The sequence below is a fragment of the Eptatretus burgeri genome, chromosome 20 (assembly GCF_056783735.1).
Source record: "Eptatretus burgeri isolate ZD-2024b chromosome 20, Ebu_testis_v1, whole genome shotgun sequence".
Taxonomy (NCBI): Eukaryota; Metazoa; Chordata; class Myxini; order Myxiniformes; family Myxinidae; genus Eptatretus; species Eptatretus burgeri.
The window spans coordinates 1,587,873-1,606,377 of NC_140980.1; the positions used below are offsets into that span (position 1 = coordinate 1,587,873).

The 18,505-nt window shown below is 43.0% G+C and overlaps 1 protein-coding gene across 1 annotated transcript; it reads right to left on the reverse strand.

Moving 5' to 3' along the window:
* Positions 1-1,164: 1,164 nt before the first annotated feature.
* On the reverse strand, positions 1,165-16,570 carry LOC147008283 (uncharacterized). The gene is made up of 3 exons (XM_085865147.1): positions 16,291-16,570; positions 16,153-16,215; positions 1,165-3,521 (listed from the first exon to the last, which is right to left on the reverse strand). Exons 1-3 carry the CDS (start codon positions 16,439-16,441, stop codon positions 2,131-2,133), a joined length of 1,605 nt encoding a protein of 534 aa, XP_085721273.1. The 5' UTR covers positions 16,442-16,570; the 3' UTR covers positions 1,165-2,130.
* Positions 16,571-18,505: the final 1,935 nt, after the last annotated feature.

Genomic DNA, 18,505 nt, shown 5'->3' on the forward strand with positions numbered 1-18,505 from the left:
CCATAGGCAGGGATTGTGTGTGTGTGTGTGTGTGTGTGTATAATATGTGTGGATGTTTGTGTATGTGTGTGTGTGCGTGGATGTGTGTGTTTTTGTGTCTGTGTGTATGTATGTGTTTGTGCATGTATGTGTGTGTTTGTGTGTGTATGTATGTGTGCATGTATGTGAGTATGTATGTTAGGGTGTTTGTATGTGTGTGTGTGTGTGTGTGTGTGTGTGTGTGTGTGTGTGTGTGTGTGTGTGTGTGTGTGTGTGTGTGTGTGTGTCGAGCCGTTGATCACCCTTCACTGAGGCATGAGGACGTCGATATCCTTGAGAGAAAACTGTTTATTATCTCTCAAACATGGACGTACATGGAAAGCAAACACCAGGAACGTCAAATAGCAATTGAGGAACCTCGGAGAATGCTCTTCCCTAAAAACCGAGTCACTCCCTTATATATGTTTATCTTTGCCACGTTGGCTTATTCCAGCACACAATAACCCTTCCTTTCATCAAAGGACCAGCTCGTTCACCATCTGGTTTATGTCCTTTCAACACCAGTACATTAATCAGATAAGCAGGACCTGAGGTTTCTCTCAGATCCAGTAACACAATGTTCCTGTGGATCATTCAAGGTTGACCACATTTCTCATCTCTCTTCATGTGGAAAACAGCAAAGTGGAAATATTTTTTAATTAACTGCAAGTGAGTAGGTTTTTCTGGGAAGAAACAAAAGCTTTCGAAAAGTTCAAATCCCAACATGTATGTGTGTATGTGTGTGTTTGTATATGTGTGTGTATGTATGTGTGAAAATCGAGGTAGCTGCTCCTGTGTGCGAATAGTATAACTTGGTAAAATAAATAATTTGTCAATTATGAATTAATTACACAAGAAATTAAAAAAGATGTCGGGATGGACCTTGCACATCAATCGTCATGGTACCATCCCTACCTTGCTCAATACCATTTGCTCTGACCATCCCTACCTGCTTATTCATTCATTTAAATGCTTTTTATACCTGTTCAAGTTAAGGTAAGAAAATTTTCATCTCACAAATGGAAAAGGGTAGTTGGACTTTAGATATAATTAATAATTTATGCTTCTCTATAAATAACCCTCATCTGATTAAAGTGCCAAGTAACATTGAACTCGGAAAGTAATCAAAGATTCAGGCTGAAACAATTGGGAAAAACAAACAATTTAATGGTGAACACCTGCACACCTGATCACAAGGAAGTACAAAGAATAAACCCTTGCAGGTGATGTGAAGAACTTCCAACAAGAGGAACAACATACACAGTTATGGGATAAAAGATATCCCAAAGTTTGAGAAACAAAATCGATTTCCAGTTCATGTTTACAATCTCTACCAAAAAGAAGGCAGTGTGTGTGTGTGTGTGTGTGTATTCCTGAGATTGTGTTTGAGTGTGTCCATATGGTTGTGTATGTGTGTTTGAGTGTGTCCATATGGTTGTGTATGTGTTTGTGTGCATGCATGTGTGCGTTTGAGCGTGTCCATATGGTTGTATATATGTATATGTGTTTGTGTGCATGCATGCGTGTGTTTGAGTGTGTGTATCCACCTCCATTTTGGTGAAGGGTCATGTTTGTTCGAGCAAATTATGAAGTTTTCAGGATCGTCACTGAACACAAGACAGCTTGCAACTGTAGTTAGTTTGAAGTAATATTCATTCCCAGGGATGGTTTTTGAAGATCTCAGTGAGGTTCTTCTTCATTACTACTGTTGCTGCAGCTATCACTGACACAATATCGACGCTCTTCAACTTCCAGGTTATTTTGACTTTATTTTACAGATCCTGGTATTTGGACATTTCCCTGATAACACGGTATTCACACCGAAGTCGCTCGGTATCTTTTTTGATGACGAGACAAAGTTGATGAAGAAACAAATGCCTTGTTACACACAGAACACTTGTATGGTTTATCCTCGGAATGTCGTCGTTCATGTCGATGTAAAGATGATGGTTGAGAAAATGCCTTGTCACACACAGAACATTTGTGGAGTTTATCCCCGGAATGTAGTCGTTTATGTTTATGTAAATTTGATGAATCAGCAAATGTCTTAATACACACAGAACACTTGTAGGGTTTATCCACATAATGTACTCGATCATGTTGATGTAAATTTTATGATTGAGAAAATGTCTTGTTGCAAACAGAACACTTGTAGGGTTTATCCCCAGAATGTACTCGTTTATGTTTATGTAAAGTTGATGATTGAGAAAATGGCTTATTACACACAGAACACTTGTGGGGTTTATCTCCAGAATGTACTCGTTCATGTCTATGTAAAGTTGATGATTGAGAAAATGCCTTATTACACACAGAACACTTGTAGGGTTTATCCCCAGAATGTAGTCGTTTATGTTTATGTAAAGTTGATGATTGAGAAAATGCCTTATAACACACAGAACACTTGAAGGGTTTATCCCCAGAATGTACTCGTTCATGTTGATGTAAATTTGATGATTGAGAAAATGCCTTGTTACACACAGAACACTTGTAGGGTTTATCCCCAGAATGTACTCGTTCATGTCTATGTAAATTTGATGATTCAGAAAATTCCTTGTTACAAACAGAACACTTGTAGGGTTTGTCCCCAGAATGTATTCGTTCATGTTTATGTAAAGTTGATGATTGAAAAAATGCCTTGTTACACACAGAACACTTGTAGGGTTTATCCCCAGAATGTACTCGTTTATGGTGATGTAAAGTTGATGATTGAGAAAATGCCTTGTTACAAACAGAACACTTGTAGGGTTTATCCCCAGAATGTACTCGTTCATGTTTATGTAAATTTGATGATTGAAAAAATGCCTTGTTACACACAGAACACTTGTAGGGTTTATCCCCAGAATGTACTCGTTCATGTCTATGTAAAGTTGATGATTGAGAAAATGCCTTGTGACAAACAGAACACTTGTAGGGTTTATCCCCAGAATGTACTCGTTCATGTTTATGTAAAGTTGATGATTCAGCAAATGCCTTGATGCACACAGAACACTTGTAGGGTTTATCCCCAGAATGTAGTCGTTTATGGTGATGTAAAGTTGATGATTGAGAAAATGTCTTGTTACAAACAGAACACTTGTAGGGTTTATCCCCGGAATGTACTCGTTTATGGTGATGTAAAGTTGATGATTGAGAAAATGTCTTGTTACAAACAGAACACTTGTAGGGTTTATCCCCGGAATGTACTCGTTCATGTTTCCGTAAATTTGATGAACCAGCAAATGCCTTGTTACATACAGAACACTTGTAGGGTTTTGCCATAAGATGTATGATTTGATGTTGATGGAAATTTGATGAACGAGTGAAGGCCTTGTTACACAACGAACACTTGTAGGGTGTCTCGTTTCCTTGGATCTGCTTGATCACCTTTAAACAACTGTTGTAGCTGTTGGAAGAGACGCTGCTCGATTTGTCATTGTCCTGAGAAGAAGGCATCTGATGATTGAAATGATCTTCTTGGTCGAACTGGGCAGAGTTGGTGAAAGAAACGATTTTCATTTCTTTATCTGTAAAGACAATGAAACACAAAACTAACTGGACAGCATCTGAAAAGGAATTATCAGAACCCCCCCCCCCAACCCGTAGACCTACGAGACCAAGATTTTTTCTTTATGTCGTGAACAAACTTTGGTAAATGATAGCTGATCAAGGTTTTGGTCAAGTTTAATCAAGTTTTGGTCAAGTTTTCAAGTCGTGTCTGTAGTTTCGGAAAAGAAAGCAAATACATATTTTGGGGGGCAACCCACCCGTAGACCCCTTCGTAGGTCCCCTCAGACCTCGATTTTTTTTGCCGTGAACAGACTTTGGTGCATCCCGGATGATGAAGGTTGTGGTCAAGTTTGATCGGAATTGTGTGTGTAATTTCTGAGGAAAGAAATACCGATATTGGGGGGCAACCCCCCGTAAGGGCCGATTTTAAAAATGCCGTGAACAGATTTTGGTAGATCCCGGGTGATGAAGGTTGTGGTTAAGTTTCATCAAAATCGTGTGTGTAGTTTCATAAAATAAATTGCAAAAAATTGGGAGCACGAATTGCAGAAACAACCCCGACAACAGGAATAAGCCTTCCCCTATCCTACAGGAGTATCGGGGGAGGATCAACAAGAGAGGGTAATCAGAGATTGCAGTCCCTCGACAAGACTTATTTGACGTGGTGTTTTGTGAGCTCATGTGTTGCATCATTAATACAATTCAATTGGTAATTATTCGTAATTAAGACGTTCCAACCTATAATTGGAACGAAATTTATACTCATACGTTCCATGAGCAAGTGATCAATAAACAAACGTTCTAATACTACATAATCAACCAATAGATGTACTCACATTTCAAATGTGTGTAAATGATCGACATACTCAGAATTCAATGGTAATTCATAGATGTACTCACATTTCAATGGGATTTAATTAATCGACATACTCACATTTCAATAGTACCTAATTATTAGATGTACTCACATTTCAAAGTATGTAATTAATAGACGAACTCACATTTCAATAGTATGTAATTAATAGACGTACTCACATTTCAATAGTATGTAATTAAAATACGTACTCACATTTCAATAGTATGTAATTAATAGACGTACTCACATTTCAATGGGATGTAATTAAGAGACGTACTCACATTTCAATAGTATGTAATTAAAATACGTACTCACATTTCAATAGTATGTAATTAATAGACGTACTCACATTTCAATGGGATGTAATTAAGAGACGTACTCACATTTCAATAGTATGTAATTAATAGACGTACTCACATTTCAATAGTATTTAATTAATAGACGTACTCACATTTCAATGGGATGTAATTAAGAGACGTACTCACATTTCAATCGTATGTAATTAATAGACGTCCTCACATTTTAATAGTATGTAATTAATAGACGTACTCACATTTCAATGGGATGTAATTAAGAGACGTACTCACATTTCAATCGTATGTAATTAATAGACGTACTCACATTTCAATAGTATGTAATTAATATACGTACTCACATTTCAATAGTATGTAATTAATAGACGTACTCACATTTCAATAGTATGTAATTAATAGACGTACTCACATTTCAATAGTATGTAATTAAGAGACGTACTCACATTTCAATAGTATGTAATTAATAGACGTACTCACATTTCAATCGTATGTAATTAATAGACGTCCTCACATTTTAATAGTATGTAATTAATAGACGTACTCACATTTCAATGGGATGTAATTAAGAGACGTACTCACATTTCAATCGTATGTAATTAATAGACGTACTCACATTTCAATAGTATGTAATTAATATACGTACTCACATTTCAATAGTATGTAATTAATAGACGTACTCACATTTCAATAGTATTTAATTAATAGACGTACTCACATTTCAATGGGATGTAATTAATAGACGTACTCACATTTCAATAGTATGTAATTAATAGACGTACTCACATTTCAATGGGATGTAATTAAGAGACGTACTCACATTTCAATCGTATGTAATTAATAGACGTACTCACATTTCAATCGTATGTAATTAATAGACGTACTCACATTTCAATAGTATGTAATTAATAGACGTACTCACATTTCAATGGGATGTAATTAAGAGACGTACTCACATTTCAATAGTATGTAATTAATAGACGTACTCACATTTCAATGGGATGTAATTAATAGACGTACTCACATTTCAATGGGATGTAATTAAGAGACGTACTCACATTTCAATCGTATGTAATTAATAGACGTACTCACATTTCAATAGTATGTAATTAATAGACGTACTCACATTTCAATGGGATGTAATTAAGAGACGTACTCACATTTCAATCGTATGTAATTAATAGACGTACTCACATTTCAATGGGATGTAATTAAGAGACGTACTCACATTTCAATCGTATGTAATTAATAGACGAACTCACATTTCAATAGTATGTAATTAATAGACGTACTCACATTTCAATAGTATGTAATTAAAATACGTACTCACATTTCAATAGTATGTAATTAATAGACGTACTCACATTTCAATGGGATGTAATTAAGAGACGTACTCACATTTCAATCGTATGTAATTAATAGAGGTACTCACATTTCAATAGTATGTAATTAATACACGTACTCAGGTTTCAAGAGGAAAGGGGTCGAATGGTGAAAAAGCAAAAGGGGCCTAAAGTGTCGAAATGGTCTGAAATTGTCCAAAGATGCTTTTGAGGTCTGTCGGTCTGAACAGTATCATGAGGGTCGAAGAAGGGCTGTACGTCTCAAAAGGGTCTAAATGGGTGTGAAGGGGTCCAAAAGGCCTTAACAGGGTCTAAGTGAGTATTAAAGGGTAAAATGTGGGTCTACAGGGTGTGAAGGAGTGAAGCTGTCTAAATAAATTAACTCATGTTCATAAATAAATCAACTCTGGAGTGCAACACGGAAACGGTGGGCCAAACGACCTCCTCATGACCGTTTAAAACGCAGATTTAGGTGCATTGTGCTTAAAAATCTGATCGTCGAAAGTTTCGTCGTGAATTAACTTTCGGAGCTCAAAGCAGTGAGGTCACGAATATAAAACACATTTTACTTTCACACATTGAGATGGATAACCTATTTTCCTGCTGCAGACACTTCTTCCTCCCTCTTCTTCATCTTCTCACAAAGGTGGCTTCACTTTTTTTTTCTTCCAACGACCAGCTTACAGTGACATCTCTCGGCAAAGCCTTGGCTCATAGAGGAAAGCTCGATCAGAACCTCGTTCAAGGTTACGGGAAAGCTCACCGAGAAACGTCCAAAATTAACAGGTCATTTTAATTTGTAATGAAAAAGGTCATCACATCATGGCTCTGGAAACACCTCCAACCCCCCTGTAAAACTCACTAACGTCTGGACGTCCACCCACCCCCACCCCACTCCACTCCAAACCCCAACCCCCACACGTCAACATGTAATTTTTGAATGGCCCCTGAGACAAGACATCGTTGAGAGGTCGGTAAGATCGATAATGCTTGTAGGAAATTAAATATATCTCACCTGTGATTGACTATTTCTTTGATAGTGACCAGAAACCGTTTGAAAATCGGAAAAAAATTAGTGGTTACCAAGGTTACCGGCTCCACCCACGACCACATCTCACTGAATTTTTACATTGAATTCCCGTTTCTAACAACAATACACACTCCAAACATTTCCTCATTCGAGGTGAGACATCGACGATCAAAAAACAAATCTCGATGTGAACTTGGTTCATTGAAACGAAATGATATATGTATTGTTGCGGATTCGCGCCCGCCGGCGTGCGAACGGCCACGTAACTCGAATCGCGGCACGTCGCCCACCGGACGGACAATCCCGTCGTGACCCTCTCGGACTAACGCCGGGAACTAGTCACGGGTGGACCTTTCGGCCTCACCACGATCGTGCCAATCGGCTCCCCACGTGGGATAGGGTTGCTCGCCAAATTCGACCGACCTAAGTACCCACACGGAGGGTAGACCGGGCGATCGCACCTCGCCGCAGGTCGACTTCGGACACGGGCCACTTTAAGCGACCCGTTCCGTGCTATCGGGATAACCGAGCGGTGTTATCGTCAACCTCGACGGTTCGATTAATTATCGGGCGTTTTAGCCCACGACCAACCCTTTACGTGAAGTAAGATGGAGATTCAATAAAGGAAAAGACGAAGCGAAACGGGAAAACAGTTCAACATAAAGCACATTTATTTCGCGATGAACGGAAAGCACACATATACAATTACACCAAAAGCAAATGTAAAAGAAGAAGAAACACACAATAACACACAAAAAGCAAATAGAAAAGCAAAACACAATGCAGAGCTAACCGACTACCGAGCACACGGCAACACTTATACAGTTTTACTTCACAGACGGCGCCGACAACACATATACTCAAAGCAAAAGAAAAGGACCACCCTCAAGGATGAGGGGGGCAGGCGGGCCTGGGGCCGAGACCGCGTCGGGCCTACCCGTCTGGTGATGAGCCGCAAAATGGTGCTCGCGCCCCGACTCCGCGGGCCTCGCTGGGACTGCCTGGTATGGGGTGGGAACGGGGCCCCCCTTCTCGCACTATCTCAGCGTGGGGGGAAACAGGAGGGGGTTGTTGATGCTCGGGGGAAGGAGGATATCTCCCTGTCTCGGGTCCCGCGACGAGCGTCTCCACCACGACCTTGGTCGCGTTGCTGGCCTCTCCCCTCCGCAGCTCCCCGACTCTGACACGAGCACCCCCTCGACCGCCTTCGCCGCCGCCACCTCTCCAACTCTCCACAGCTCCGTCCAACCGCCTTCTTCGACTCCTCTCTTGACTGGCTCTTTCCAACTCAACTCCGAACTGCCTTGACTTCTTCTTCCCAACTCAACTCCGAACTGACTCCTACTACTCCTTCCCAACTCAACTTCGAACTGAACTTAACTGACGAACGCGGCCCTTTATATCCCCCGTGGCCTCGCTCCTTCACCTTCGACCCTTTACCTCTGACCCTTCACCTCCGGCTGGCTCCCAATTGGACAGAGGAAAAGTGGGCGTGAATGCTTTTTGATCCATGAATTTGCATATAGCGACCACACTCCAACGCACCTGGAGGCGGGGCCAAATCGCCCCACGCTCGCCGATAGGACGGAACAGAAGTGGGCGTGAGTCGTTTTTGATCCGTTTTCTTCGGAAAGGCTGTGATGTTTCTGCACACGCTGCTCGGTGCGCGCCCTGCACGAGTCCAGTATCGGTGCCCACAAGCGGCGCGGAAATGGCGGTGATGCGATGGTTGCGAGGGCGAGTTGTGACGGTAAAGGTCGTGGCTGTTGGCGTTGTTGTTGTTATGAAGCGGCGTTGCGGTTGGTGGTTGTTGTGTGATGGCTGTTGAGACGTGGTTGGTGGTGGTAGTAATGGCGGCTGGTCCAAAATAAAGATAGTAAAAGAAAAACGGCTATCTAAAAGGGTCCCAGCCCGCATGAATGACATTTATTCCCTCTAAACAACGGGTTTGGGCCTAACTACACATATACTTACAGAGATATCTCACCTAAGGGACCTGAATGGTGGTTTGCGAATTTCGTCAACCACAACAGTATATTTGATGAAGTTAGCTGAGATGGTAACCTTTATTTTTGACACTCTTTTTTTTCACCCTTGAGAGTTACGTCATGAGATGAGCAGTAACATGACCTTAACATCGATGTTGTGGGTTGTGTTTGTACTATTTTCGGTTTTTGAATGGTTGGCGCATTTGAGAGGTCACGTGACTCCTTCACTGATCTTACCGGTCATGGTAACGTCATTATAGTAACAGTTATTTTTCACATTTGATACTATATTTGACGATCGCAGGTAACCACCTCACCTAATATATCAGTATCTGGTTTTAAATCCGAAAGAAAATGAACTTTTTTACGAAACGTTGTGTACGTACAGTGGGGAGAACAAGTATTTGATACACTGCCGATTTTGCAGGTTTTCCCACTTATAAAGCACGTAGAGGTCTGTAATTTTTATCATAGGTACACTTCAACTGTGAAAGACGGAATCTAAAACAAAAATCCTGAAAATCACATAAATAATTAATTTGCATTTTATTGCATCAAATAAGTATGACATTCGCTGCCATTGACCATTGCCACTCCTACACCACAGTAACTAAGGCACCGATCGATCCCCATTGTAACCAGCACGGCACATGACGTCATCGTCGGCCGGCAGCGCACCGGCCTACGCGAAGTTAAGTCCTCACTGTCCGGAAGTTCGCATATCGCAGTAACGATTTTATTCGCAATTTAGTTTTAATGGCCAATTATTCAATTAGCGCCAACGTATTTTGCCTTTTCGCAATGTCATCGCAAGGAAAAACACAAAGAGAAGAGAAGAGAGAAAGAAAAAAAATAAAACGTGCGTACAAAAAAAAAACTTTCAAACAACCGCACATTCTGTTCCTTCGCTCTCGTAAACGACGACTGGATTGGGGCATTGTGTTTATTTATAAATGCGCATAAGAAATCGAGAAATTATTAGAATGCACTAACTCATCACTATCCGGAAGTCCGTAAGTTGTAACCCGTAATGGGGGAATGCGGCTGAGGTTCTCTTCCCCATCGGCCACGCCTACGCAGCAACGTGTCTTGTCATTGGTTGGTAAATAAATGGCGCAGCAACATGTCTTGTCATTGGTTGGTAAATAAATGGCCAGAACTTGGGAAGCACTTATCCGATTAATATCAAACCTTGAAAAGGCAGATACTCAGGTCCCCAGCAATATAGCTGGCAAGTTTCAATTAGATCAGACCAGTGGTTGTCGAGAAACAGCGGTCACACAAACACACACACACACACACACACACACACACACACACACACACACACACACACACACACACACACACACACACACACACATTGCTGAAATTATAGATAGATGAATTGTGAGAAAATGAATGTTTAAACCCCCTATTTAGGTGCACCGTGGTAAACAATGTGATCCAACAAACTTTTGTGGCGATGAAACCGTTGGGGGCTCAGAGGAGTAGGGTCACAAACAAACAAACATTTCGCATTTGTCAACATGGATGAAATCTCACGTCTGTGCTCAGTTTCTTTTTCTTTCCCCACAGTGGTCATGAAATCGACCAACATTGCTCGGTGACATCGCTGCCCCCTTGGACAGGACAACACCTTTTCGCCCATGTCCTGCGTCCTCTGCCTCTTCATGGTGTCATACGCAGCCACGGACGGGTTTCTGCACGGAAGCCTCCTCCAGCCGCTCGTTACAGTTGGTGCAACCCAGTGGACCTCCAACATCGATACAAATCAATGGCACACATGGCAGGGGAGCGCCCAACGGTAACAGAACAGGCGGCAGGATGGGCCAGGAGGGCTCCAAGTTTGTTACAATCTGCGAGTCCGTTGGGGACTCCATCAACATCCCACGATGGTCCTTCTCGCCGAATCAAATACCATCATGGGGCCAGGCTGCAGGGCCGCGTCATGCCCCAAATGCAGGTCTAATGGAGCGATATTGGACAACGCCATGGCAGTAGTCTTCAGTCCCCGCGTCCACCCTTGGGCACCGCTGTGTAGACCGTCCGACATCTCTGCTGGGATGTCCGCGTCACATCACTCGAGGCCGTATCCGTCAGTATGAACGTGCGTCCTGGTCACCACATCCAGCACCGCACTAAACGACCAGTCATAGCTCCAGCCAAGTAGCGACCTCCTCAGACGTCACAAAGATGGCAGGCTCAGTCAATGAGGGCGGTCCACTCACCGGGTGGGTAGGAATCGGACTCCATAGGAGCACTCTTGGTAGCGACACCGAGACCATCCATCCCGGGTTTGGACCCTGATACCGTGACACGGGCAGCTCATCAGACTTCACGAAACTGGTGACGTTCAGGGACACACACGGAATGTTGGAGACACGACCCACAGCCGCGGGTGGTGGGAATGCAAGTGAATGGTCTTCACGCTCCCCCTCCAGGCTGGAACGGTTGAGAGATGGTTTCGCAAGTGGTGTTTAAACATCCGTTTGTCTCCTCATCTTTCGCTGCCGGCGATCAGTTCAACACCAAATGCTTGACCACACGTGTCCTCCTCAAGAAGACCTAAATATTGTCCACACCCTCATAGATATACATAGCCTCGGCACACGGGCTCGAAGAAGGTCCAGAGCATAGACCAAGATGCACGTGGAAGGTCATATAAGGAGCACGACCGGTGATTTGCAGCCTCCCTGTCCACCAACTTTCGTCCGAATCTGTACACAACGTTTTTTGATATCCTGTTCACAGACAGACACAGAGGGGTGAAAACATCATCTCCATCCACCTTCGGTGGTGGAGGTAATAATTAGGACAATGAGAGCAACCATACACAGCACTGAACGAAACAAACAGATTAAAACAACCAGTGGGAGGTATGCCAACAGAAGGAGCTACAGTTCACAGATTAAAACAAGTTTTGTTTAACATCATAAAACAACACCAAATACAACAACAAAGAACAATCAGAGATTGCAGACCCTCACCAGGATTTGGTTGGGTTGGTGCATTTGGTGTGGCAAATAAATGGAAGGATGTACTGAATGAAAGGTCGTTGATTGCAAATGAAAGGGATAAATGGTCTTGTTGTAAATGTGTGAAGGCCAAAGGTTATTTTGGGTCCGAAAAGTTGCAAAGGTCAAATGGTCTGAAGGTCGAAAGGTTGAAAGATGGAAAGGTCTGAAACAGGTCTGAATGCATCTGATTCTAAAGAGTCTCAATGGTTTTTAAAGGTCGAAGGGGTCTCAAGGGTGTCATTTGAGGTCTAAAGGGTCAGAATTGTCTGAAGGGGTCGAACAAGTTCTGAAAATTATAAAAGGATCTCAAGGTCAACGGAATCCACAGGGTATTAAAAGGTCTGAAAGGTGTGAAGGCCTCAATGTGTAAAGGGTGGAAAGGAGACTGAGGGTCTTCAGGGTTCTAAAGGGTGGAACGGGGTCAATGGGGTCTGCAGGGTCTTAGGCTTCGAAAGTGTCTTAGGGTCGAAGGTCTGAAACGCTCTAAAGGGTCTTCAAGGTTCTTTGGGAAATTAAGGGTCGTAGGATTGTTCAGGGTCTTAAAGGTTGCTTGGGTTCTAAATTATCTGAAAGGGTCTTAGGGTTTGAAAGTCTTCGTTGTGTTCGGGTTTTAAAATGGACTTAGGGTTATCAAGGGTCCTCAGTGTCAAAAGGTCTTCGGGTTTGAAAGGGTATTAGACGCCTTCATGTTCTTTTGGGTCCTCATGTTCTTAATGGGTCTCATAAAGGGTCTAGGAGGTTTTCGTGGTCTTCAAGGGTCCAATGTAATTCATGCACAAACGTTCTGTGTGGACAAACAAAAGAACCAGACAGAAAAACAAACAAGAAAAAGACGTCGTGCAGAGCACGATACTTGCAAGATCTACCCCCCTCCACAAAGGTTGCCATGGATACATCAAAGTGTCCATTTCATGAAGAATTAAATTGACAATCTTAATCGAAGCTCAAGTCAATCAGATGAAAATTGATTATTTTTTAGATTGAAATTGATATTAGAAGTTTGACCTTGAGTTGACCTTTTGACCTCAAATAAAGTTGTTGTTTTTTTGAATACCTTGTCGAGGCTCGTATGAGAGCGAACACACAACGCACAGCAAGGGGGGCACGAGAAAAAAGGGGCGGGAGTGGGAAGGAAAAAACAGTGGGGAACAGAGACATGAGATCTGTGGAAGGGAGAGGGATGGGATGGGGAACACGGGGCATACAAGATGGACATTACAGGGACTTTCAGGAAGGAAAGCAGGAAATTTGAAGGAGGTGGGTTTGGGTGGATTATCGGGGGTAGAAAAGATCAAGGATTTGGATGGGGGACGATAAGAGGTTGTGGTAAACAGCTGTTTTGAAGGCCTGGAGGGAAGAATGCGATCGAACAGAGTGAGGGAGTTCATTCCAAAGGTGGGAAAAAAGAGGAATGAAAGAGTGAAGGTGAGCAGTGATTCGTGATTTTGGTCGTTTTACCAGAAGGGGGTTGTTGGAGGACCTTGAGAGCCCTGCGGAAATATGGTGGGGACAAATCGCAGACAGAGCAGGTGGGGCGAGACCGGAGAGGAGACGGTAGAAGACAGAAAGACCACCGACCTGCCTGGGTGAGAGAGTGAGAGGTCCAAAGATTCAGCCTCACCACAGGAGATACCAATGATCCAAAATGCCTTGGTTTCCACAGCGTGAAGCTGAGAAAGGTGGGAGGCAGGAGCACCAGTCCGGAGGGGAGAGCAGTACTCCATCAGGCTGCGGACGGAAGCTTTGTATGTGGTCAGGAGCTCAGGTGGGCCGAGGAAGGACTTTGCACGAGGGAGGATTCCCAGTCGGAGACTGGCTTTGGAGGTTAGTTTGGGAAATGTGGCTTTCCCAGGATAGATCATGGCAGATCGTGAGACCCAGAAGCTTGAAAGATCATGGCAGATTGTCAGACCCAGAGGCTGAAAGAAAGGACTGAGAAAGTGGATGGGGGAGTTTTCCAAATGGTCTTTTCGGAGAGACATCGTGAGAGTGTGAGATTTGTCTGGATTGAAAGACATGTTCCACGTGTTCTACCAGTTTGTGATTTTATCCAGATCTGCAGTGAGTGAAGAAGCTGCTGCTTGCCGGTCTGAGGGATGACAGATGGTACGGCAGAGGGTGGAGTCATCAGCAAAGAGATAAAGAGGATTTTCCAGAGAGTCGGAGAGATCATTGATGAAAACCAGAAAAAGAACAGGGCCCAGAACGTTACCTTGAGGAACTCCAGCCTGGACAGGAAGAGGGGATGAAAGAACTCCATTCAGAGCCACACGTTGACTGCGACAGGAGAGGAAGTCTGCGAGTCATGAGTGGAGTTGGTCTTGGATTTGATAGGAAGTGAGTTTGGTGAGCAGGGCAGGGTGCCAGACCATACCAAAAGCACGTGATATGTTGAGGGATGTGGCTCTGATTTCATGTCCGGAATTGAGGACCTCCATCCATTGTTGGGAGAGCAGAAGCAGCATATCCAGGGAAGAGTGACCTGGTCTGAAACCAAATTGAAGATCGGAAATCAAGCCATTGGAGAAGGGGTTAATGTCTGAAGCAATGATGGATTCCTTGCTGAAGATTGGCGGAAGGCTGATCGGTCTGCAGTTGCAGGGATCAGTTTTTGCACCTTTGTTATGCAGGGCAGTAATGTTTGCTGATTTCCAAGCAGATGGCAGATGACTTTGAGCAAATGAGAGGTTGAGTAGAACAGAGAGAGGGTGAGGAAGAGCAGAGGAGAAGGTTTTCACAGCACGTGGGCCGATGCCGTCTGGACCGGTTGCAGAATCTGGGTCGAGGTTTGAAAACGAGCTCTCCACTTCGTTGGAAGAAAATGACACACAGTCCAGGGACAGTTGGGTGCGACTGGGTGAGATGGGTACAGAAAGCAATGGGTTTCAGACACAAGATTTCGATGCAAACACCGAGTTTCGGCATTCAGCCTTTTCACGTGAAGTATCAGAAGTGCGGCCATTTGAGGTAAGGGAGGGGATGGATGGGGAACATTCACAAGTAAACAGATGTGATTAGACGCCATCAGGATTTGGAGGAGGAGAGAGAGGTTTGAGAGTTCAGACTTGAGATTAGAAAGAAGTTGTTTTCTGACTCTCCTGAGGATGGATACACACTTGTTCCGAGCTTTATGGAGGGAGCTGAGATTAAAATCAGTTGGGTTTGCTTTCCTTGAGGCAAAGGCAAGTTGTTTCAGGACAACTGCCTCGCCGCAAGCTTCAGTGAACCAAGGGCGGGAGGAAGGGAAGGACAACTGAAGACGAGAGGGGATAAATCTGTGCATGAGGGAGAGAAAGTTTCTTTGAAAGAATTTCCAGGATGAGTTGATGTTGGAGAAAGTAGCGACGGGAGACCAGTCGAGAAGTTTGATAACTGCTTGGAGACCCTGCTAGTCGGCCTGAGTGAAATGCCAGACTCCATGGGGCTGAGGTGCCTCTCTAATTAAACAGCCAAAGAGATGTCCACTTTGACAAGCACGTGGTCAGAAGAACCGATTCCACATTCTCTTCAATCTCCTTCTTCCCTCCAGGTTTTGAAGACAGCTGTTCCCCCACCATCTCAAATCATCCCCCATCCAAAACCATGATCTTTTCTCCCCTCGTCAACCCCCACTCCACCCCGTCCTCCTTCCAAATTTAAAGTTTCTCTACTGAGAGTTTTCTTCTGTCTCCATCTTGTCCCCCCAATTCCTCCTCACACCCATTTTTTGTCCGCTGCCCTCTGTCTTGGTCTTCGGCTCTGCTGTTGGTGTTTCCCCCTCTCTCTGCTGTTCCTTTTGTTCTGTTGTGTTCTGATCCGTTCAGTGTACTCGTACTAGCTCTTCCACGAGCCTCGACCATGTGTTCAAAAAAAAACTTCAACAAACAGACATCCCTCGGTGTTTTCATGGATGGGAGTGCATGTTGGTGACCGATCGATTCCATCACACCTGTCGGGCACGTGCAAGTTCTCCGTGAATTATTTAATTAACAACGGCAGGTGTTTACTCCACGAACCCAACCAACGTGTCCACCAAGGTTCATCCGAATCCGTCCACAACTGGTTGAGATATCGTGATCCTTCACCTTCGGTGGATGAGGGAATGAGTTTGTGGTTCAAACCTTCGTATGGAGGGAATGAATCATGGACGAACTCGGACTCGAGCTTCACCTTCACAACAGAATCTAAAACACGAACAATCCATTAAAACTAAACTTTCAGGAACCACAAGATCTCGTTACAGAGTGAACGTCACGTACCGGGTCCGGACTCCTTATCCTCGGGTGAACCGACCATGGACCCGCGGGATGAGGGAGAACCTCCCGGACCGACCGTGTTCCCTCCATCGAAGCCGCTCGTGGATCCCATGGTGTTCGCTTTGTGATCTTCGCCGGAGAGATCTTGGTTCATCGCGCATCGTCCTGACTGCAGGAGACTGTAAGGAACACGAGGGGAGAACCTGAAGTATTCCAGAAAAAGGAAATCACGTGATCACGATGGAATCACGGTTTCTCAGCGGCAGATTCGCGCCGCACAGTCACGTGACCGACGAAACAGGAAAACTCATCAATTGATCGTGTCACTTGGAAAACTACAACACAATTAAAATTCTGAATAATGATGACATTAATATTAAAACTCAGAAGCCAACCTGAACTACAATAATATTTAGTGGAGATCCAGCCTCTGGTCTGATCACATGGTCGTTCTGACATCACTTCCGGTTTCCTCAAACAGTGCTTTGTAATGTGCCGACTCTGCATCTCATATTTATTATAATTCTATCCTCACTGTTAGTGACTACACAGCGAGACAGAGAGCAAAACACTGTCCCACACGTTAAACATTTACAAGGTAGAAATCAAACCCAATCGTGTTTATACACCGCACAGCATTTAACATTGAGGTATCCTTTCATGCTTGCGGATTGACGTCATCAGGGTGCGGATATAAATATATAAATATTTAATAATATTTATATATAATAAATATATAAATGCGCAATAAAACACTTTGGTTGTGGCTTCCTCAGTGTGAATCTATGTACATATTTCCTTAGTGTGGAAGACTGGAACACTCGGCACGTTTGATGATCCAGAATAATAAGGAATAGGCAAAGCCTCGAAGCGAACGTAGAATTCTTCTTACATTCGCTTCTTAAATATATCAAATTAAACAGTCTTTTTGCTATGAAAAAAATAAATATTACCTTTACATTACCTTCACAACAACAACTACACCGCCTAGAACAGGATCTCATCTGGAAAAATAAATATTACCTCAACATTACCTTCACAAAAACAACTACACCGCCTACAACAGGATCTCATCTGAAAAAAATAAAATCCTCAACATTACCTTCACAACGACAACTACACCGCCGAGAACAGGATCTCATCTAAAAAAATAAATATTACCTCAACATTACCTTTACAACAACAACCACACCGCCTACAACAGGATCTCATCTGAAAAATAAAATCCTCAACATTACCTTCACAAAACAACTACACCGCCTAGAACAGGATCTCATCTGAAAAAATAAATATTACCTCAACATTACCTTCACACAACTACACCGCCTACAACAGGATCTCATCTGAAAAAATAAAATCCTCAACATTACCTTCACAACGACAACTACACCGCCTAGAACAGGATCTCATCTGGAAAAATAAATATTACCTCAACATTACCTTCACAAAAACAACTACACCGCCTACAACAGGATCTCATCTGAAAAAAATAAAATCCTCAACATTACCTTCACAACGACAACTACACCGCCGAGAACAGGATCTCATCTAAAAAAATAAATATTACCTCAACATTACCTTTACAACAACAACTACACCGCCTACAACAGGATCTCATCTGAAAAAAAAAATCCTCAACATTACCTTCACAACGACAACTACACCGCCTAGAACAGGATCTCATCTGAAAAAATAAATATTACCTCAACATTACCTTCACAAAAACAACTACACCGCCTACAACAGGATCTCATCTGAAAAAAAAAATCCTCAACATTACCTTCACAACGACAACTACACCGCCGAGAACAGGATCTCATCTAAAAAATAAATATTACCTCAACATTATACCTCAACAACAACTACACCGCCGAGAACAGGATCTCATCTTAAAAAAAAATCTTCAACATTACCTTATAACGATCAAACAACGTGAATCACGATTAAAAATTATTTTTTGATGATGCGGGAGAAATCTTTATTAAAATCAGTGGAGGAAATATACACCATGTCTGATATTATTTGGGTCTTTCATGTCTCCGACGATGCCTTTATATCCCGGCATGCATCATTCACAACGACAACTACACCGTCGAGAACAGGATCTCATCTAAAAAACATAAATACTAGAAGCGAACGTAGTATTCTTCTTACATTCGCTTCTGACTTAACCTATAACTTGTTCACAACTGTACACGCAATTTACGGTTACTTCGGC